The 22,738-nt window shown below is 44.3% G+C and overlaps 1 protein-coding gene across 1 annotated transcript; it reads right to left on the reverse strand.

Annotated features, from left to right (window-relative positions):
- Positions 1–1,504: 1,504 nt before the first annotated feature.
- On the reverse strand, positions 1,505–22,220 carry map3k21 (mitogen-activated protein kinase kinase kinase 21). Its single transcript, XM_069144425.1, has 10 exons — positions 21,366–22,220; positions 10,038–10,218; positions 9,758–9,906; positions 8,351–8,526; positions 6,295–6,535; positions 5,371–5,493; positions 3,424–3,574; positions 3,092–3,186; positions 2,169–3,002; positions 1,505–2,078 (listed from the first exon to the last, which is right to left on the reverse strand). The coding sequence occupies exons 1-10, from the start codon at positions 22,180–22,182 to the stop codon at positions 1,690–1,692; spliced, it is 3,156 nt and encodes a 1,051-aa protein (XP_069000526.1). The 5' UTR covers positions 22,183–22,220; the 3' UTR covers positions 1,505–1,689.
- Between the last annotated feature and the right edge of the window lie 518 nt (positions 22,221–22,738).

A 22,738-nucleotide genomic window follows, 5' to 3' on the forward strand; every position in this document is an offset into this window, starting at 1 on the left:
GACGGTAAAACTGCGTCCTCTTTGTCAAATTCTGTCCTCAAAACATCTCTCGACTTTCCTGAGCTCGACGTGGATATTTGGCTGAATGGGGAAAGCGTTCGCGTTACGCTGCAGAAAATGTCAACAAACCAAAGCAAACAAACTCAAAAAAAAGTCAAATCAGTTTCACGTAACAGCATAATTACGCATCTTCAATTAAACCGGGGTTGAAATCTGAGCCGACGGTCAATTGAGCTTTAAAAAAACAACAACAAAAAAACAAACAAACAGACTTTTGTGCAGTTCTTTTACTCCTTAGCTGTTTACGAGGAAATTAAACTGTCCTTACAGTTTGAAATAATCTGCTGTCATCGGGGGAATTAAGACCAAAAAAACAACAACAACAACAAAAAATTTGGGGTGAGTTTTTTTTCCTGACGTTGAACATTCATTGGTGAAGCGTCGCCTCACTCCGCTGCGCTGCGCTCAGTGTAGGAAATCAAAACAAAAAAAGACCTCCTCTATAAATACTCTTTAGAAAAATCCCATTTTTAGCAACGCGTGACCACAACTTTTAAATGAAAAGATTCCACGTCTGCTTTGTCGGGACTTCCAGTGTTTTTCTACCCGCGTTCTCTAAAAAAAAAAAAAAAAAAAAAAAAAAATTAAAAAAAATCTTCGGGGCGTTCCGGGTGGAAACAAACGCGCGTCCCGACTACGATGCGGCGTGTCGCCTTTCCCCGAGAACCCAAACTGTACTGCAGCGTCGCTGACTTTTAAACGGTCGTAAAACAGCATATATGCGATACAAAACAACTGCCAGCATTAGGCTGATCGTGGATAAAAAGAAATATTTACAAACAAGGAATAATGCTTTTTTTGTTTTTTTTTTGTTTTGTTTTTTTTTGTTCAACATTTTCAGGGTACTCGCATGCATGATTCTCAAGTCCAAAAAAAAAAAAAAAAAAAATCTAAAAGCGTGATCACACAGCTTTGAAACTGACATGGAATGTTTGTCCTGCTGGTTTGCTAAGGTAAGGTCAAGTCTCTTCATATTAAATTACCTATAAAAATATATATATAAATAAAAAGGTGAGGGTATTGTGTTGCGAAAGCTGCAGCAGCGGTCAACGTTTAGCTGCACTGACAGAACAAGAAAGGTGAACAGGAGGGGGACTGGACGGGACGGGGGGGACGAAGGGAGAGAGAGAGAGAGAGAGAGGGAGAGATGGGCGAACGGAGGTGGCAGTCGAGCACCGAGGGGTCAGACGACGAGCTGCTGATCCGGCTCTGGAATGTTCTGCTCAAGTTTCAGAACTGCGAGTGGGTTCTAGAATGAGACCAGGCTGTGTGTGTGTGTGTGTGTGTGTGTGTGTGTGTGTGTGTGTGTGTGCGTGCGTGTGTGTGTGTGTGTGTGTGTGTGTAAGGCTGGAGAGACACATTCTAGAACTCCTGTGACGCAGGCGTGTTCCAGAACTCCAGAACACCAACGTCACTATGTTCTAGAACTAAGACAACGCCGGGTTCTATAGTTCCGTAAAGAACTCTTTAAAAAAAAAAAAAAAAAAAAAAAAAATTCCAAACGGGAACAAAGGCAGCCTGGTTTTGTTTTTTGTAAACCCTCCAGGAGCTCCGGGCCAAAAACTCTCGCCTGTATGTTCTTGTACGGGACGAACTACAACCACAGCGGATCATCGCTTCTCGAGGCCCCTAAGAGAGGAACTCCTTCTCCAGCTCGAAGACGGAGGGCCGTCCCGGGGAGCTCTGAATGCGGCAGAGCGGCACCGTGCAGTCCCGCTTCTGGCCCTCCGTGTCCATGTCCAGCAGGGAGCAGCCCACCCCCACCCCCACGTCCGAGGACAGCACCATGTTCAGGTTCTGCGCCGTCTTCCCTCCGGAGTAGTGGCCCAGCGAGTAGCTCTTGTTGCGCCCCCGCAGCAGGGCCCAGGTGTGGGGTTTGGCCCGGAACGACACCGGCCGGGGTCTGGAGAAGGCCTCTCCGCCGGAGGGCTTCTCTGACGCTGCGTCCTTCTCCTTCTCCTTCTCCTTCTCCTGCTTCTTCTGCGCGGCCGGAGGAGGCAGCGTGGGCGGGCCGTTGGCTGTGAACGGACGAGATACATTTTCATTGAGTGCAAATATTTGGAAGAATCTGTCGACACGTGCTCGCTCCACCGCTTCGTGGTACTCACTGTTGTGGTTGGTGGTGTATTTCTTTCGGCGGAGACGTGACCCCGTGTTGCGGTTGCTCTGCTCGAGCGGCTGGCTTTGGGTTTGCACCGGCGTCTGCGTTTTAGCTGCAGCCTCGACACTCTGGCCTTCTGCGGATGCCGCCGTACCGGGGGTTCCGGGCGGCTCCGCGGGGTGGTCGGCGGCCACGCGCTCCGCCCGCCCGGGGTTGGACTCCGACACCTCCGCCTCGGACTGCAGGAGACACTTGGTGGAGTTGCATTCCATGATGGCCGACATGGAGATGAGATTGACGGGTTGCGCGGAGGTGTGGTTCGACGACGCCTCGTCTTTGCGGGAGCGGCCGCTCGGCGGCGAGGTGCTGCGGCGGAAGCGGGTCGCGCGCTGAAACAGGCCCTCCTTCTTCTTCTTCTCTTTCTCCTCCCGCGGGGGCTCGCAGTCGTCTCCGGGGGCGGAGTTTTTGAGAGCCTCCCGGATGTCGTAACCGAGCGCGACCGAAGCCAGCAGCGAGCCGCAGCCGTACAGCACGGAGTCGGTCTTGCGGCGAGCTGATGTCCTTTTCAGGCTGTTGGTGGGTGTGAGCTGCGGGGTGGTGGAGGTGGACGAGGTGGACGTGGTGGTGTAGGGGTCGTCCGGGGACTCCGGCGGGCCCCCCTGACCCGCCGCCCCGACCCCGGCGTCTCCCGGCACGCAGTTTCCACCGGGGCTCTGGGGCTGCTGCTCGTCCCTCCACAGAGGTAGATCGATGTACACCTGGTTGGGGAACTTGAGCTGCTTTGGTTTGGAGCTGCTGTCTGGACATTCCTGGGAGAACGCCTCATCTTTACCGGCACCCGCTGAAAACACGAGACGTGGACGTCGCACATCGTGAACAAACTCAACTCTCGAATCGATCAGCGTCACTGGGGTGGAACATTCAGCTCACCTTGTTCAGCGAACAGGGCAGCGAGGGGGACAGATTTCTGGGACTTCACCAGGCTGGTGGACCAGGGGTTGCTGCCGTCCGACAGGGGACGCACTCTGGGGACAACACACGCAGACGGGAAACATAAAGCGGACTGAGTCAACGACTGCGTGTCTGTGTGTTAAGGGATTCTCCAAATTAACTGTGCGCCAATCAGAAGTCATTCCACGTCTGAAGACGACTGAAAAATCAGCGGCCGGGTGTGTGTGTGTGTGTGTGTGTGTGTGTGTGTGTGTGTGTGTGTGTGTGTGTGTGTGTGTGTGTGTGTGTGTGTGTGTGTAAACACAGCGTACCTCTCAGCAGCAGCAGGCCTCTCTTTGCTCTGCACTGAACTGGGGCCCCAGGTTCTTCCTTTCTTCTTGATTCCCTTTTTCACGTCATCAAACTCCTCCGGCCTGAAGAGGGAGCTGCGGCCCCACGTACGGTTGCTCTCGTCTTGAGTGACTGTTAACACAGCGACAGTGAAGTTTGACCACAGAGCCAAAACTATCTGGCAAGCAGACGCCCCTGACGGGGGGGGGGGGGGGGGGGGGGGGGGGAGGAGTCTGGAGGAGACTTGTTAGTCGGTATTGTGCCGTCTGTGAAAACCCCAACAGTGATCTCTCTCCAGAATGATTATGTTCTCTCTCTTAAAGCCTAAATACGGTCTAAATAACATCCAGTCTAATACTATTTTACACCGAATAAATACAAATGAATTATTTCAATAACTCAGAGTGACTTTTTCACCTTTTCATACTGGAAAATATTGTCGGACGATGTCTGTTAATTTCGGCAAAAATTCAAAAAGCCAACAAGCCGAAAGTAAAAACCCCCAAAACACCGTTACAAAAGTTCCTCGCAGGAGTTGGTTAGTCGTCGTGAAGTTCCGAGAAGGTGCGAGTGAAGTCGGGGTCCACCAGATATGTCGCAGCGACAGACGAGGGCCAAGAAGACGTGTTAATGACCAGCTCTGATAACAACGGGGGTTTTTGTTTTTTTTAAATGCCAATGAACTAGTTCACCAGACACAACAAAAGACGATTCAAATTAAATCTGAACGTCAGACATCGGCGGCTTCGCCTCATCACTGTCACCCGCTCGTTTGATTTCCAGGTTAGGACCCCGTGAGACAATTTGAAGAAGCAGCAAACACCCCCCCCCTCACCACCCAAAAAAACCAAAAAACACATCCACCCCGTCAGGAAAAACCTCGTCAATCCGCACACCCCCCCGCCGACGCCGTTCGGCACCGAGGCCTCTCACCACGTGCGGCGCCCGGTGCCATCGGACACGCCCACGCTGCCCTGCGAGCAGCCAATAGCTTGCCTTTCCTCCTGAACCCGGAGTAGGCCGCGAGCTCGCCGGTCAGATCGACATCCTGTTGGTAAACATACAAACTGTCCCGCCGCGTGTGGGACGTCACTGGGGAGGGAAACATACACGTTACCGCCGGCCAACACGAGCGTCACACGCCGCCGCCGCCGCCGCCGCCGACTCGGCTCCTGCGGTCGTTTGTGAATGCTGCGAAACAAAGCTTCGAATGCTGAACCTCAGACGCGAAGCAGCGCCGCCTCGGCCTGTTTTTGAGTTCTTTGGCCGCAGCAGCCACAAATAAAATACCTTATCGAGCAATCTGGCAAACTCCAGTAACGGTTTTTAAATCTCGATTTAAAACGTCCTTCTTCTCACTGGCATTTCCTGATTGGGCCCAATTTCAATTTGAATTGCATTCAGATTTTATCATTGATTATTTGTATTATCATTTCTACGCTTTTGTGTTGTTTGCTTGATTATCTATTGTTATTATTCATGTATTATTTACAAATTTATTATTTTTATTGCTTACATTTTCTTTTTCAGAATTTTGATCCATATCAAACACGTCTGTGAGGACTATTACAGCTCTGAGCAACAATCTACACCCCCAGTCTGAAAATCACCGTCTACCGTAAATGCACAAGAGGAATTCGCTTCAGTTATTACAAGGGTGTCGGTGCGTGACTAACATCTTTATCAAACTGTTCAAACAACTGGCTGCCTGCTTGCGGCTCGGGAAGCTTTTGTTGACGTGGCTCTAAACACTGAGTGACGCTGTTCCCATGAAGCTCTCAGTGAGTTGATGTGATTTCTTCACTCCGTAACAGGCGGACAAACATACCGGTCACAACCTGAGAAAATCGGAATTCGCATGAAGGTGCAAAAACAACAACAACAACAACAACAACAACAACAACAATACAACAACAACGTGAACTTACGCTGGATGGCTCGTAGCCGGGGGATGAGCGTGGGACTGCTGGGAGGAGAGGAGCTGGTGCTGTGAAGGCTCCGCCTCTTGTCCGTGGAAGGCGACGCCTGCACGGTGATCTTATGTTGGAAGTCTGCAACGTGTGCAACGTACAATACCGTCATTACAGTGCGGAGAGAGTGCTTTAGTACGCGTGCGCTTGTATGTCGAGCGCGGCGAGCGAGGTTCACCACCGTCGCAAGCGCTACACACCGCTGCGAACGCAACAACAATACAAACACGACCCCCATTTCTCCACACGTTGAAGTAAAAGATTTAAAACTGAATTTTTTTTTTTCCTCCACCCGACCTGTGTGGCACGTCAGGATGCTGATTCGGCAGCATCGGTATAGACTGATCACAATAAAAAGACACTCTAAAATGTGCAGTGTCGGGGATATTTACTGTTTAGTAATTTAACACATTACATTTCATTTAGCTGATGCTTTTATCCAAAGCGACTTACAACACACCGATGGTACACCATCAGGAGCAAATCTCTTTTCTTTTTTTTTTAGGGTTCAGTGTCTTGCTTGATGTGGACAGGAGGAGCTGGGGATTGAACAGACGACCTTCCGATTGGTGCGCAACCCACTCTACCGTCTGAGCGGCAGCCTCCAACCCTTAATTATTTATTTTGCTGACATTTGGCTAAATGTTTTGACGAGAGTCATGATTCCCTGTTTGATTAATTATTCAGGGTAATTTGTATTTGTTAGTACTTTTTTTGTTGTTGAAGGTACTGTGCGGTGTGGGTACTTCAGGTGGCTCTAGTGTAACACAGGTTGACACACTAGGTGCCGCCTGGACTGCAGTTATCAGTCAACACCTCCCATTCATTTCCAGGGATTGACTTCTCGTCAAGTCAACACATCCGCTCAGTTGTTTTGCTCACCCGAGGGCAGGCTGATGCGGTTTCCATCCTTCAGTTTGAGGCGGGAGCGTTTGAATTTGCCCTTCCTCTTCTTCACGTTGGGCTTGTCTTTGTTGAGCTGGAAAATGAGGATGTTGAGCTCTCTCTCCAACACGTTGATCTCCCGCTCGGCCAGCTGCTGCTCCCGACGCTTCAGCAGCTCCTCCTGAGACTTCTGCTGCAGGGCGGCTCGCGTCAGCTCCTCTTCCCTGGAACGCAGCTCCTGGAAGAACCACGTGTTAAGATGCGTGTAGTCCAAACTGGCAGACAGATTTCAGATGATGGCAGCACCATTAAAACGCGGGGCAAGAAACTGACACCCTTGAGAAACCTTCTGCGCACTGAAACCTTCTCTCTTAAAGGAGAATCCACCAATTTTGCACGTTAAAAGTCTGTTTACAGGTTTTGCGGAGCTGCTCCGTTAAAACACAGTCAAAATGGGGTTGGGACAGAAATTTGAAATCTGTTGCTTTCCCCGTGGCATCCGAGCGGGTCTCCTGAAGCCGACGCTGCCACCGGGGCTTCTTGTCGCCCCGTCCGTCGCGCCCGTGGACCTTCAGCTGCGGCGAGACATTGCAGTTGAAAACTCGCAACTGTTCCTGGCCTTGCCCCCCGACCGGACGACCCTGTGCTCCCCCACGACCTCCACCGCAGTCCCAGCGGCCTGCTCTGAAGACCGACAGACTTGACCTTGGCCAAGTACGGGGTCCTCATCCAGTGACACCCGGTCTTAGCCCACCCGTCACAACCTTCCCATTTCTACATGAGCCTCCGGTTACCAAACTCTGCCGAACTCGAGGAATCCCAGTCTCAGACGGATGATTTGATTCGTCACATTTGAGGTGTCAGCTCTAATACTGGCCTTGTTTGGCCGGAAAGTGCCTTATTAATCTACAAAGCCTTCTATGGATTATTATTCAGCGCCGCTTTTACAGTCATGTCTCGTATATATTAGGATTTACACTCTTTTCCGTTTGAAGACAGTAAAAAACAAACAAACAGAAACCTATAAAACAGGAAGGAGTGAGCGTATTAGATAACACCATCCATAACAAGCCGTCTTCAGGAGATTACTGCCTGCTGTTTCAGGCTGTGTTACACAGTTACACAGTCTTGTCTCCTCCCATGGTTTACCCTTTCTTCATTCCCTCTATTTTCTCTTTAATTGCTCTCAGCTGAGTAATAATAATCCTTACTGGATGACTTCCATCAAGCGGCTTTCTAGTCAAACCCCTTCAGCCACCCACCTCGACACAGATTACTGAGATGTTTACAGAAAATCTGCTGACACAAAGGCTAATTATACGAGTCAGAAAATGTGCGATGGGAAAATGTTAGCTAATACTGAAAGCTATTTTTTTTCTCCTCTGGATTTATGAAATCTTTACATACTGTATTAGTGAGGCAACAAAGAAAATCAACTGAGCATGATTTGCTTAGTCTGGGTGACTCTTAAATTACACAACACAAAGGTTTCAAAAGAGTCTTTAGTAAAACCGGTGAACTAGTACAAAGCAAAATACATAAATCTGTAGTAGAAAATTCCCCTAAAACAACACCACCTGTGGAGTTATTAATATCCACATTGTTCAGTTCATCGTTCGTTGACCCAGCTCTGTGCTGATTCTGCTATTTCTCTAAACACTAATTAACCTCCCACTTTCAACCAACAACGGTAGACTTGTACAGGAAGCAGATTAAGGTCTTAACGAGGGGAAGTACGCTAAAGCACCTCTGCATTAATGAATCGTTTTGTTAAATGTGAGATTAGCTAATCCGCTGAAAGTAACCAATTAAACATTGAAGTCTGTAAAAGCTGTCCAGAGTGATACATGTACTGTCACTAAAAACCAAACCAGCAGAGAACAGCGAGCTTCAGGTCTAACTTCCCCCGACGGCGTGATACAGAGCAGGCAGAGAAGGAACTCCAGGATATATCTTATGTACAATATCTATCCTCGAACCGCGTGTGTGGTATAACGTCAGGCGCTACGAAACTCGGATGTTTTTCAGTGCGGGTCTCGTCACTCCGGCCCACCTTCTCTTTGGTCCTGAGCTCATCAAACATCTCCTGGATCTCCACACGCCAGTCGTCCTGCATGCTGTGGAAGGAGTCCTGGGGCATGGTGGCCATCACCGCCTCCTCGATGGCCGACAGCTGCTCCAGGATGCAGGAGAAGGAGGGACGCACATGGGGGTCCTGGTCCCAGCACTCTGCACACATTCACAAACACTTGTCACTGGGGTGTCTGTGTACCGTTTCATCTGCGCATTAAAAACACAAAACTACTGCAGTTCGTGGAATTACTTCTGTCCTGTTGTGGGGAAAATTAAGATGTGTGAAATGATATTAACTAAATGTGCCCACTGTGAACAACAAACACTCTGATACTGAAAGATGGCTTCACATATTCCCAAACAATATTGTTGACGGAAATCCTGGAGGCAGACTTTGGTCAAATTGTGCTTCTTCTCAAAATCTGTTACCATACAAATATTATCCAGTGCAAAACAACTACCGAGTGAAAATCCTCACATTAAAGCAGAATTCAACTAAGAGTCTTGTCTGATTGCCTGATCATGATTACTTGAGCCGACCACAAAAGTTTAGCATAATCGTTAGATTATTGGTACCTTTCATTATCTGCGATTTCTTCGTATATTTCAGTAAGACGCTATTTAAGTTGTCGTATATGTCAGATCTGTCCTGTGATTTTTTTTTTTTTTGCTTTTTACAAAACCTAAAAGGTTAACGGAAATATAATTTATATTTATCTTCAAATGTTCAATGCCACTTGGTGGTTGTTGTTCTTCAGAAGGTGTGTATGTATTATCAAAATATAATTGGCCTATGCTATAATAGCACCATAAAACAGCCAATGAATCGTTAATTGCAGCTATTTGTATGACAATCATTTGTCAACAAAAATGTTGTGACCATGACAACCCTGTTTGTGTCAGATTTTATTGACAAGTTTGCCACATCATTTTACAAGCAAGAAGGAAAGGGGTCCTCCTCTGGTGATCTTTTGTCTGGCAACCAAAAAAACAAACATTTCGACCGATCGTTGTTTTGCAAAAACAAAACACAACATAAATAACCACAAATAGACATCTGAAATATTCTCAACGAGCATATGCAGTCTCTACAATCCTTTTGTTTGCCTTTCTACTGTATGTGTGTAGCTTTAAGAAATGATTCCCCTTTAGTAATGTCATCAATTAGTTAAAAAACCTGTCATTTCTCTGAGACTTTAAAGCTTTACTGGCTAATATTTCTGACAGCGTGGTTGTCTGTGTGTGATAACTGTTTTACATTAGTGTCATTGATGGGATTTTGTGTGTCGACAGTATAACCTGTTCTAAGGTCTCTCATGCGAAACAGATGTCCGAGATATCCTGAACAAATAAAGCTAAAAATAACCTAATTTGACACCACTTTTACCTTCCATGAGCTTAGCGAAGGGTTCAGGGCAGGTGGAGGGGATCGGTAGAGTTAACTTGTTGACTGCCACGCCGTACGCAACAGCCAGACCGTCTATCCCACGGTACGGCACCTCCCCCGTTAACAGCTCCCACAGCAAGACGCCATAACTGGTGGGTGGCGATAAAAAAGAAAAATAAATGATTACTAAACAAAGGAAAGAGGAATAATGTCAGGCAGACGAGAAAGAGTAGATCTTTTTTTTATCTGGCACCTGCGTGTAGTGTGCCACTTATCATACCTCCAGACGTCACTGCCTTTGGAGAAGAGAGATGATTTGATGACCTCGGGGGCCATCCAGGAGTAGGTGCCTGCTGCTGACATTTTTGTGGTTTTGTGCCACTCCCTGGCCAGGCCGAAATCCGTGATCTTCAAGGTCTTTCTCCCGATGTCGTCATTCTCAATTGTTTCAAGTAATAAAACTGAAAAAGGAGAGGGCAGGAAAAAGCATAATATCAGAGAGGCAAAAATGAACATAAATACACATGAGAGAAAGGGCACAGCAAGCGATGTGTGATTGAGAGAAAAGGAAAAGTGGAAATACAGGATGGGGATGAAAGTGACTGATGTGAGGGGGAGTGGAAGAGAAAGAAGAATGAAAGAAAGGGAGACACAAAGAGTTGGGGGGACAGAGAAAAGGACAACCATGCAGGTGAGGAGATGATAGTCGATATTCAAGAGGGCCAACAGCGGTATGCAGGTCATTTATTACTGTAGAAACAGAAGGCTGACAGCGCCACAAAGCACCTGTCCTCGGGTCCTAGAACTGTTTAACACATTAAAGAACAGCCGGAACCCTCCGAACCTGCCGGTAACACTACACCCGGCCCGAGACCTCTGCCACCGTCAAGCAACAGCTCGCTGACGTGTTAAGTCAAGACCCTCGGTGCCAATCAAGTGTTGAAAAATGACAGACTTGCACAAACATGTGTTTTTTTTCTTTTCTGGCTGGTCCTGGTTGAGGACAAAAGAGTCGACGCGTGAGAACATCACGAGAATCAGTTTGAGAAAGACCAATAGTATTTTAAAAACCAAACAAATATGCACGTTAACAAGCAAAACAAAAAAAAAGAGTAAAAACAAGCTACAGGTAAGAGAAAACTCATCCATGTATCATTAGTAAACACAGAAATCAGCCACTTTGAGAGCATTTCATCTGTTTGAAGTGAACCTTTGCCACCGACAGCCAGGTGTGACTGGGGAGTAGCAACATCTTTCTAACGTCCAATGTTTCCTTTCAACAGCAATAACTGTGCAGATACAACAATATCCAAATATTAATTTTATCCCTCCGATAGCACAAAGCAGCCTTTTCCACGAAGTGGTGTATCAACAGCCAAAAAAGACCCTTTGATCCTTTGGGTATTATTTTCCACATTTGTTTTTGCCACTGCCAAGATGCTCTCACATTACAAACTTTCCCATTTCATTACTTGCACACGGACACTTCAGGTCAGTTTGAACACATCCTATCAGCTGTGTGGACACACAGCAGAGAAGAAGCTCACATGTGACTCTGAATGAGCCTGTATGTGGTTTGACAATGCGAGTGAGGTGTTGAGTTAATAATTCAAAATAAAACAGAAAACATGAAAAGAAAACACTTCTGTGTACACGCTGTGGTTCCCATGGGAACAAGGGACGTCGTGATAAATATACATAGTGGAAGTGTTGAAAAACACATCATGCCACTTGAGTTTCTTGACGAACTGTATTATCTATCACTCGCTGACCTTGGACCTACTCCTCCACATCGGCACGGAACGAAGACGTGCCAAAAGACACACACAAACTCTTTCTGCATTTCTAAAACACAGTCACGCACAAACGTGCACCTGTGTTGCACATTCAAATTTGTTTTATAACCCCATGGGACTCATCTGACATGGTTTACCTACAGAAAGCGCACTGATTATGAATTCTAGTTAGGAAGGCTTTGGTACCATTTCTGCAGCAAATGTGTCAAACTTTGGACCAGATCTGCTGAAAGACGTAGGAGGGGAGCAGAGGAGGGCCGCTGCTGACACGAACACATGGACAGAAATTGGCTTTGAGACCTCGACCAAATGCATAAAATATCAGTGTATGCACAAAACTGAAACAAATATATGCAGAATTTCTTTTAAGGTAGTGCATAAAAAAACACAAATCCCATATCTAGCAATAACTTACAGTTTAGCGGTACCTTTCACACTTTTTTTTTTTTTTTTTACCCATCGTGTGCTCAAAGAATTGGCTACTACCAAATTGATTTGGTATCTAACAGATTTTATATTATATATAACTCTTTATACCTCACTGTGTGTCCAGATCAGGTCATCAGCTTCACTACCAGTATTCAAATCTCGATTAAAAACATTTATTTCTCCAGCACGTTCAGATTAGAGCCAATTTCATTTGAATCTTTTTTTCCAATATTATTTACTGGTCATGAATATCCTTGCGTGTTGTTTTGGCTTAATATTCATACACATGTTCTATTTAGACTAATGTTAAGGTTTTATTAAATTGGTTAAATGAATGCTCAACACGCAGTGTAATAATCAGTATTGATTTCAATAACTGCTAAAGTCCTTTTCATGCAAAAAATGCATTTGCTGGCACAAGTTTGTAAACTATGAGGATTTGCTGTTTGTTTTATGCTGCTTTGATTATCTGTCATCTAATTGACCAAAAAGAAAAAAAAAATGTCAACTTGCACCTTAAAACATAACATGCGGGATTATTGCACACATCTGATACTGTATGTTGCCTCATTATTCTGTGCAGCACATTGACTTGATGGATGCGAACTATGACAGGCTGGTCAATCGTCTCAAAGATGTATAAACATGTTTACTAGCATTAAAGTAAAATCCATGCTTGCCAAAATAAGATGCTATCACTCAGGAGTTTGTATACTCTTTAAATGATGCATCATTTAAAAGGTATTTATTTATTTATTTAAAACACACAGAAAAGTAAACATTTAACTTCATCTGTCACGCAGTTAAGATGGGAAACACGAAAAAGGACAATTCCTGCTTTTTAAACTAGCTCTTATAAAAAAAAAAACAAATTCATCTTTACCCTAATTGCAGACAAAGTTACAGAAGATGATAATTAACATTTTTTTTTCAGGTGTCTGCAAGCATTTTCAAAGGGCCTAAAATGAAATCAAGCATCATTTAACCGTAGTGAGGCTCCTATGGGTCTCCACTAATAACAGGGGTATTGGTGCCGTTACTAGCCCCGGGCAATGAGGGGATCCTCTACCCGGGCGGTAACAATAGGAATACCATTACAAACAGGTTTCACTAGACCAATGATATACTTCTATTTCCTGTTGTCAAGTCTGCTCTCAGTGATTCCATAGATTCCTCCCAGCAGGCTCTGTAGCCATAATGACTTATGGTGGGTTAGTTACACAGCCGAGCAGAACAGTGGTTTTGGGATAAGCCCGTCTGCGCTGATTGGCCTATAGGGTATCGTGCCAAATACCTTCTTTGTAGCCCCATGATACTTCAGTGTCAGCCCTCTAGAAATTTCTGATAAAAGACCTAGCTCTTGCCTACATGACTCCATGCTGACGTTATGCTACAGAAAGCACCTTTAAAACCAGCCAGCCATTTTGTTTTGGGCTTCTGGAAGCTCATAATAAGAAAACACTTCATAGCCACGGCTGGTTAACCTGATATTATATGATTGATAAAGTCTTGCACGTCATCATCCAATGTATAAATCTGTCCAAACATACTGTGCAATATTATTATTATTATTGTATTGTTTGGGTTTAGCCATTTATGGAAGGATTAACTGTCAAGAAATGAATATTAAATTAAATTATAAAAAATATTACCTAATAAATAGGACAAAAAAATATCAATTGGGGCAGCAACTATTCATTATTTTCTAGATTTATTGTTTGGACCAGCTTTTTCTTTTTTATAAATGAAATGTGCTACAGAAATTAACTTTATTGTTAAGTTTTTGCGTGACTCCTATGATCTAAATTTATGCTCACATTTGCTGTCACAAAACTCACGTGTGATATTAACTCTGCTGTCTACACCCCAAAATCACTAAAATCTTAAACATATGGTGAAGTTCTAAATATGACATGTAAACCTGAATAGCTTAACTAAGCAGTGAAAATATATATATAAAAAAAGTTATTTATGAAAGGCGCTGTTATAATATTGGACTAGCCTCATTTAATATATTATGATATATATATTTTTTTTAATAGCAAAGTTTGTAAAGGGAAGATTACTCCATCAAACAAGGTACATGTGGAAGAAAAGAAGCTAAATCATAGTTACTCATCATGGTGGCCTCTTCACTGACTGACCTCCAACAGATGCTACCAGCCCTTCTTTGAAGTCCACCTCCTACAACGCCTTCATCCTATTGTAATTTCTAAGGTTAATCTCAGTAGGTTCAAAGAAACTCAAAGATATTTTGTCCAGCCTTGAAACATAAGCCTGACTGATGGGAAAAAGCCTCAAGTTATTATTTAAGACATCTCACTGGTTTCAGACATTTATTTTATTTTACTTTCGTCATCGAGAAGTTATGAGGAAACACAAAAACGGTATCTGTCCATGGCAAACGTGCAAATCTGAAAAGCATATTGGCTCATATGCTTTTGAGGAATTAGGTGGAAGAAATAAGGGAAATTACATTCAAAAAAAAGGAGAAGAGATGCTCTGGTTGACCTGTTTTTAGGTCCATCCTTAACGTCGAGGCCCAGGTCAAACGCCACCCTGTACTGCAAAGATAAATCTACTGCCAGTGAACTGACTAAGTGTAAAGTTAGCACATGTAAAGCCTTTACACCTGAGCCAACGTGTGAAATCAGGCTGTGACTGGGTGTCAATTTTGAGTATTGTTTTAGCCTTCAGACCATATTTTTAAAGAGAGGAGGTAACTGTGCATTTAGTGCGCATAGTATTTCTCTGGTAATAAGTTCACTCTGGTCTAAATAAGGTTGCGGGTTAGAGCAAATGTATGGAAAATGTATCATTAGTTGGTATATAAATTCCTAAATTTGACAGCAGCGAAAGCTTTTCACCGGTATTAATCGATCCAAGTCCATAAAGATTTGGAGAGGATACTAAATGGAAATATAGTTAGATGAAGCTCCTACTGTAAAGTGAGCCAGTGCTTGTGTCAACATATCATTTTCATAATAAACTATAATTCACATTTGTAAATGCAGTTTTGTCTATCTTGCAGTCAGGGTTGTAGGTTTGCCAGTTTCATAAGCTACAGGTGATGTGTGAAAATTGTTCGATGTAATAAAAATAGGTAAATAGAGCACATAAACTCAATTTTGTTTACTTTAAGATGGACATATAATCTGTTTTTTCCAACGTGAATTTCTTATCAACATCACAAATGTCCTGTGATAGTTTGCAGTCACAGTCCTCAAAACAGTCTATATTTTCTTACTCTTTTGAAAAGTAATTGTTTTGAAGCGGACAACAGCTCAGCGCAATTGGAGATGGATATGCCTCCAAGGCAGACCCCACCCCTCAGTCCAACCCCCCATTTAATTCCCCTTTCCGACAGTGGATCTTGAGGCAGACCCATCTTTCATGGTGGGACAGTGGGAAGATCAGAAGCGGAGCTGCTGCCTTCAAAGCAGGTCCCACGCTTCTTCCCATTGCCTTCTCCCCCTCGAGGTAAAAGGAAGAAAATAGAATTATTGGGCAAACACCATTTCATCTTTCATTCATAAACCAAAAATGCTTCAGTTACACTCAGTAACTCTGCAGCAGCTGAAATTCAACAAACCAGCGAGCGAAGAAAATAAAAAATTTTGGAAGACACACCACTATTGCCAATTTTTTGTTCATTTTCAGTAATACTCCATTGACATTACAAGCCTTAATGTGTTTAGTACAACCTGGCTATATCCATTCTTATAGTATTTCATGCATATGATGCATACATTTAATACATGAAGCCGGGAAGAGCAACAACAGTACAGAGTAGAGAAACAAGCATTTTAGTTTTGCTGTGTGAAACGGTGCTTCTTATGATACAAACCACTTATAAAACTTAAAATCTGAATCAGTGTGTGGATGTGCTGCTAAAGAGATTTATAATTAAAAGCCATCGATGGTTGCAGTGAAAATTCAGAGCGCAGCCTCCTAACTTGACGAGGCAGTATTTTCTTAACTGTGCCAACTGACTAAGCATGAGTGTAAGAGGGCTTCCTGTAGTAAGCAGAAACAAGGCTGCTAAACATTCAGTGACGGGTCTGTCTCTCCTGCTTGAAATGAGAGTGCCCCCAGGCATTCTGGTGGATGGGAAAAGGATCGGGGCTAATGGCTGGCTAAATCCATCTATCATGGTCACATCTCTCTGGGCCACTTGCTCTTTGTCTGTCCCCTTCCTCTCCGAGTCAGGGTCTGTAAAAGCTTGAATTAACCCCGAGCGAGGCTAATTAAAACATATCGAATGTTAAAGGTGTACAACAAGTGGCTTTTTCTGTATTCGCATCTATCGATGTGCTTGGCGAGCGGCGGAGGGGATTGGTTGATTTGGAAGGCAGCTCTTCTCAGCTGTGGGCCCTTTTCCTTTTCACCCAGCCCTGCAACAATAGGTGCAGTCAGGGAGAGGTCATAAAAAACACAGTGAAAGCATCTCAACTCCTCCTCTCTCCCCTCTGCCCATTCTCTCGTCAGAGAAAGGACAGGCAGTAACTGTCTGTGTGTCACCAGGGGTAATTGTGGGAAGCCAGAGAAAAGTTGCCCTGCAACACCTAGTCAAGCTTTGGTAACTTTTCCTCTTAGATTCTACTTATTCCAGAAGTAGAGTAAGACAAGAGAAAAATCAGTGGAGGGAAAAGGGATTCTCTTGAGGGGCACTTCATCTGAGCTACTTCAGACCGAACTGTTTTCTCTCCTGTGGTGTGGCTCGTTATGACCTAGTAATGAAAAACGGGGTTGGAGAGAAGTTGCAGAGCTTTTCCTGCAGAAGTAGGATGGTTCACAAGGAAGATAAAGCCTATTCGTTTCACACCTAGCAGTGCGGTGGGCTGATCCTTTGTGTGCCATCAAATAAACCTGATTGGGATTGGGATTATATTTATTACATGAATTTCTTAGGCAGACATTTTTGCCCAAAATAATAGTAAATTTGTCGCTTGCCTCAACAATAATAGTTTTTTTTTACTTTAAGACTACAATCTGGAATATCGTAATCATTTGTTGAGCCATTTTTGTTTATCATTGGAACAGACAACTGCTTGATGACACTATGATTTATCACAACTCTGCTAATCATTTTGGAGCTTACTTTGGCTTCATGTGCTGCACGTACAGAAATGGAAATAACACTTTTCATCTGAACGAGTCTTAACACTTTGCCCTGGTTCCCGTCACAATAGGGTCCTTCAGTGGTGTCACAGTTATCGCTGTAAAATCTGATTTCAAAACCTTATCTGCACTTATTACTGCATCTGCACTGTTTTCAGTTTGTCCAGCACGATGGGAAATCCGTCCTGTACTTCCACAACTTTTTATCAGGTCTGCAGAGTAATGGTGCACGGAGATAGAAACGGGGAGGGAGGGGGTGGAGGGGGGCGCAGGGACGGCGTGATGAAGTCCAACAATAGCATAAGATTGATGGGAGAATGCTGTTGCACACGCTCCAAGCGGAACTCCATCAGCTTTCAGTGGCATTCGAGCACACATTCCTGACATACTATCGCTCGCACCAAGATGTGAAACTACAGCGTTAATGTGGGTTATGCGTGCTGGCTCAGAGCCAGGTTTCAGTGATTTCTCGCCCTTAACTGGCGCTCTGTGAATTCAACCGGTCCTGGTGTAAAAACATTTCAATCAAAGTCATGCGCTGGGGAAGAAGGGAAGGGCAATGAAAGGAGGTAAAGAATAACACCAGGAGAAATAAGCAAAGGAAGATGATCAAATCCAAATTAGCAATAAATTAATCTATGTAACACACGCTGCTGACATCGCTGGAGTTGATATAACTTATGCGATCTGTCTTCCGCAGAAATTTAAACCAATTAAAAACGTAAGAAATATGTTATTGTATTTAGGGGACACACTGTATATTTTCTTTACCCTTACATTTACAATCTCTGAGCACGCTAATTGACATCTGCCTAACATCGAGCAACTCTTCAGAAATTACAAAAGCAGTTGCAGAGTTGTTTCAGAACAAAGTATATTATATACATATTTATTTCACTGAATAAATGCCATTACAGCAGTATCAGTAAACAATAGTTTTGGTTGACAGTGGAGCTCTGATGCACAAAAACGTACGCTACATCAGGCTACATTCAGCCAGACAATACTGGTTAGCAGGATAATTCCTTTGTTAGTTTGGATTTCTTTCAAGAACTTGACGTTAAAATCATTATCCTTTAAAGTCTGAAAATTGCACAGGCCGAAAAGTAGACATGAAAAATAATAAGCAAGTGGGAGCAGGTTGGAACAAGGGAAGGAAGGAGAAAAATAACAAAGTAAGAAGGGAAACCCCCTCAGTTTGTGGCAATAAAAGAGTACCGCTGCTCTCTGGGAGATTAAATATGAACAGAACAAAACAAAACGAGGGCTTTGAGACCCTCCGAGTCCTAGCCATTCTTCTGGCCACAGTAGCCTAGCAACCGCTGCTTGACCAGTCCATTGTGTAAACGTATGTTAAGCTTTTATCCCTCATTAGCAACATTCCTCCCTGCAGGCTGGGATTTTACAGATTAGGTTGAAAAACACAAAAGAGATTGGACAAATCTTGCTGACTTCCAACATATTACTTTACAGGCTAATCATTGATCAAATAGCTGTATGTTTGTCTGCGTGGAGGATATGTGTACACTGGAAGTTGATAAATGACAGGCAGAGTAGTTGAGTGAAGTTGGACAAGTTTTGTTGTTCTTCCTCTGTGTATGTCCTGGTTTACACCGAGAGGAAACATACTCCGGTGACACAACTTGACAGAAATAGAGACGAGAAAAAGCCACACCAACAATGTTGCCTCATTAAATATTGAAAATAATGACAGATTGCTGATTAACAACCCCTTATTGCAGTGTATCAATTTTCCTTTTACCCCCTGTGTAGATAATTCTCCCTCCTTTCATCCTTTTAGACTGACCAACGCAAACATAATGCCAAGACAAACAGACAACAGGCCCACACTAGCAGATGCAACAACTTCTCTAAGCTGCATTATTCTAGTTTTTTTTTTTTTACTGGGAAAACAACCCAAAACGCCACAGGGTGCCGTTTGTGTGTTTGTGTGCAGGAGAAAGTCTTTTGTGAACTCACTGCCCTGGTTCTAAGCAAACACGTACAGCTTCTTTCATTCGCTCTTTATTTAGATAATGCTGTATATCGACTACAGATGTTCAGACTTCTGACCCTGGGACGATCCACTGCACGCAACTAGTAACAGCACCGTTGGTAAAACTGAGTCTGGTTTGTCTCAATTTGTGGGAAAAGTTTAGCATTGAGCTCTAGATTTTGAGCGAATTCAGAAAAACATGTTTGGTTGGGAATTTTGTGTTCCCGTTTTTTTTTTAAATTTTTTATCCCAGCTCAGTACTGCAATAAGCTCACTGTGAAGGAGCTCTCCTAATTCTGGCTTTAAATTCCCCCTCTAGGTCACAGTGAAGTGGCAGGACAAACACACCGACTTGTGTTAGCAGCACTGTGCCTGTTCGGGGGAGTCTGTTTGTTGTATGTTCACCAAACATCCGATTAGCTGAAGCAGTCTAAACAGCAGTTAAATCCTTTCTCTCCATCTGCCCTGTAATTAACACAAATCTTCATCTTAAATAAGACAACGTTGCGCTGACGTTTCATCGAGGGCACAAAAACACAACTGTTTGAAAAGCCCTGACACATTTCAAAATAAAGTTGTGTTTACATTTCATAGAGTGAATTAGTTTCATTATTCTGTTGGAAAAACTAACCTATGAACTTTACATTATTTCTAAAAGATATACTGTATTATATATATGTATATATATATATATTCTAAAATACTGGTATTCGTTTTGGGTGTTGTTTTTTTCAGTTACCACAATATATTTTTACTATTTTCTTCTGAATATAAAGATACAATGTGGACTTTTTGTCATGTTTGGACTTATGACTATATGTATATTTGAGCTGCATGCACAGATTTTGTAGTCAATGGACCTTCCACATCTGTACAACAGTATCTTTTACAATCCAATGAAAATGTATGAACCTGGTGATCGTGGAGGATCTGGTCCGTGTACATTTCACATGTTTTGGCCCAACATTCACACGTTGACACTCTCAGCTGGAGATAACCAGACATCAGTATGCCAGAGGTGCTCCCCACATGGCCCCAGGTGGATAACAGTCTCTGGTCACAAAAGGGAGAAATAGTGTTTGGAGTCTTTATTACAGACATAAATATAGCCGAGTTGAGCCGAGTAGCCTGTGTCGATGGGTATATGACTCGGAGCCCTTTTCTCATCGAGTCCTTTTCCATTCATTATTCAGTCCTGGGAAACTAAAGTTTGCTGGCCTGTTGTCAACTACCGGTCCACGGAGGAGCACAGTCGGTCGACAGCACAGAACCAAGTTCAGCTACATGAGCCTGCTATGTTACAGAGACTCTCAAATCTTGAGATTTAAAAGTACTGAAGACTCTTAATCGGAGTTATTTCTTCAGACTTGGCAATTGTAAAACTATGCAGACATTGCCTGCTGAATAAGTCATCATTCTTGCACTGCATTAAGTCCATAAGCAAATCCTAATCTCTGTATTTATATATCCAGGCAGGTACTCTGACTGACTTGTTTTTCCTCTCTGAACTGTGGTATGAGCTGTGGTTGGTTGAGCACATGGCCTGACAGTGTGTACCGAGTGTGACTCCTTATGTGTTTGGTAAATCACTGACTTTATTTGAACAACATTTCAGCTTTTGGTGGAGAGGGGGCTGGGGAGGTGTGTGTGTGTTAAAGGGTGAGGGAGAGTGAGTGCATGGGGGGCCAGCTGAGCAAACTCTGACTCTATTTCACATCCTCTCAATGGCGCACCCCCCCACCCCCACACACAAACACACTCTCTCTCTCTCTCTCTCTCTCTCTCTCTCTCTCTCTCTCGCACACACACAGTACACTGTTTTAAATCTATCCTGAGTGTGGTCCAGTACTGCACCAGGTTGGGGGGGGGGAGCTATAAGTGGATTATAAATTTTCATCAAACCCGCTTTATTCTGTAATGACAGATTGTTTTCCGAATAACTTATAAGCACAAGGTAAACATTTCCCAATGTTATTAGTGAATCACTGTTTGTGGGACTTGCTGATACATGATGTGGATTTGCCAAACAGAATTGAGAGATTTGGAGAAGTAGACATAACATAACAATTGCTTTAAAAGAGGCTGGGAAGTTAGTTAACACTATCATAGTTACAGCAGACATAAAACATTACTATAACTAACAGGAGGTGGTGAGCTGCATGTGCAACAGGTGCGTGGCCCTCCTCGGTCCCCACGAGGACTTTCGAAAGTTATCTCAGTTTCTCTTTTTTTTTTTTTAAATACGTAGACTTTAATCTTTACTTACTGTTGCTGGACTTCAGGTCACGATGGATGATGGGTACCACGGCCTCCTCGTGCAGATAGTGCATCCCGCGTGCGATCTGCACGGCCCAGTTGACCAGGATGTGCGGAGGGATGCGCCTTCCGGTCAACACCCGGTTCAGTGTCCCGCCACGGGCATATTCCATGACCAGGCACAGGTTGGGCTCCTCCAAACAATGCCCTTCCAGTTTAATAATGTTGGGGTGCTGCAGCATGGAGAAAAGCTTCGCTTCTTGTTTAACACTGCCGGCGGTGGCTGTTATGTCTTCATCTGGGTCTTGCCGAGCAGCCTTCACGGCGACCTCCTGATCTTTCCATGTGCCCCGGTAAACTTTGCCAAATCCACCCACGCCTATGATCTCCTCTAATACCAGTTCACTGAAGGGAATCTGGACGGGGGAGCCCGGGACCGTCTCTCGTTCCCCCACCGACCCGCTCGTAGCGGGGAGACGGTAAATAGCGGGCTGGTAGGTGACATAATTGGAGGGGAAAATCCCGACCCGGTGGTTGATTTTGCCTGTCCACCACCCCTCATCCCCGGAGATCGCAGCGTCCTTGGACAGGACCTCTACCACGTCCCCTCGTCTGAGACTGAGCTCGTCCTCGCCGCTTGCCTCGTAGTCATACGCGGCTGTCCACAGGGATCGCGTCGAGCACAGCGGGGCAGAGTGAGCCCACGCCCGAACAGCGGGGGACTCCGTCCATGCGTGCTCCCCGGTCCCCCCACCACCACCACCACCACCACCGCCGCCGCCCGGCCGCCCTTCACCGTTTGGGAAAGCGGCCTGCGAGACATCCATTTCTCGGTGGCCGTAGCGGCACCATAGGGTGCGGAGCTTTTTTTTTTTTTTTTTTTTTTTTTTTAGATCAAAATGGAAAAAAAAACAACAATAAATAAAAAAAACAACAACTTTAAAACGGTGAAATGTAACTTTTTGAAATCCTCATACTGTCACATCTACTAAGACTATCCGATACGAGTAGAAGCGGATTTCCCTGCGGCAGAGTAACGTCCTGTGGGAGACAGAGACAGACAGAGACAGACAGAGACACAGAGACAAGAGTCTACAACCCTTCATCCACGTCGCCACTCCGGTAAAAGTGAGGGTCAATAACAAGCTAGCGAGGTCTAAGGTTAGCCGAAATAAGGTTCAGCTAATACCACCGCTTTTACGTGTTAAATATAAAACTAGAAATAAACAAATATTATCCTAAACAATTAAAACTATGATTAAATAAAAAAAAAAAAAAAAAAAAAAGCGAACCTGAACAGGCTAAAGTTAGCTCTCTGCCGATGAACAAGTTTCCCCCGCAGGTGCCAGAAGAAGTGCACCTGCACCGTCCCCCCTCCGACCG

Source organism: Embiotoca jacksoni, unplaced genomic scaffold (genome assembly GCF_022577435.1).
Source record: "Embiotoca jacksoni isolate LCO1_2020_lvr unplaced genomic scaffold, fEmbJac1.0.p SCAF_12, whole genome shotgun sequence".
Classification (NCBI taxonomy): domain Eukaryota; kingdom Metazoa; phylum Chordata; class Actinopteri; family Embiotocidae; genus Embiotoca; species Embiotoca jacksoni.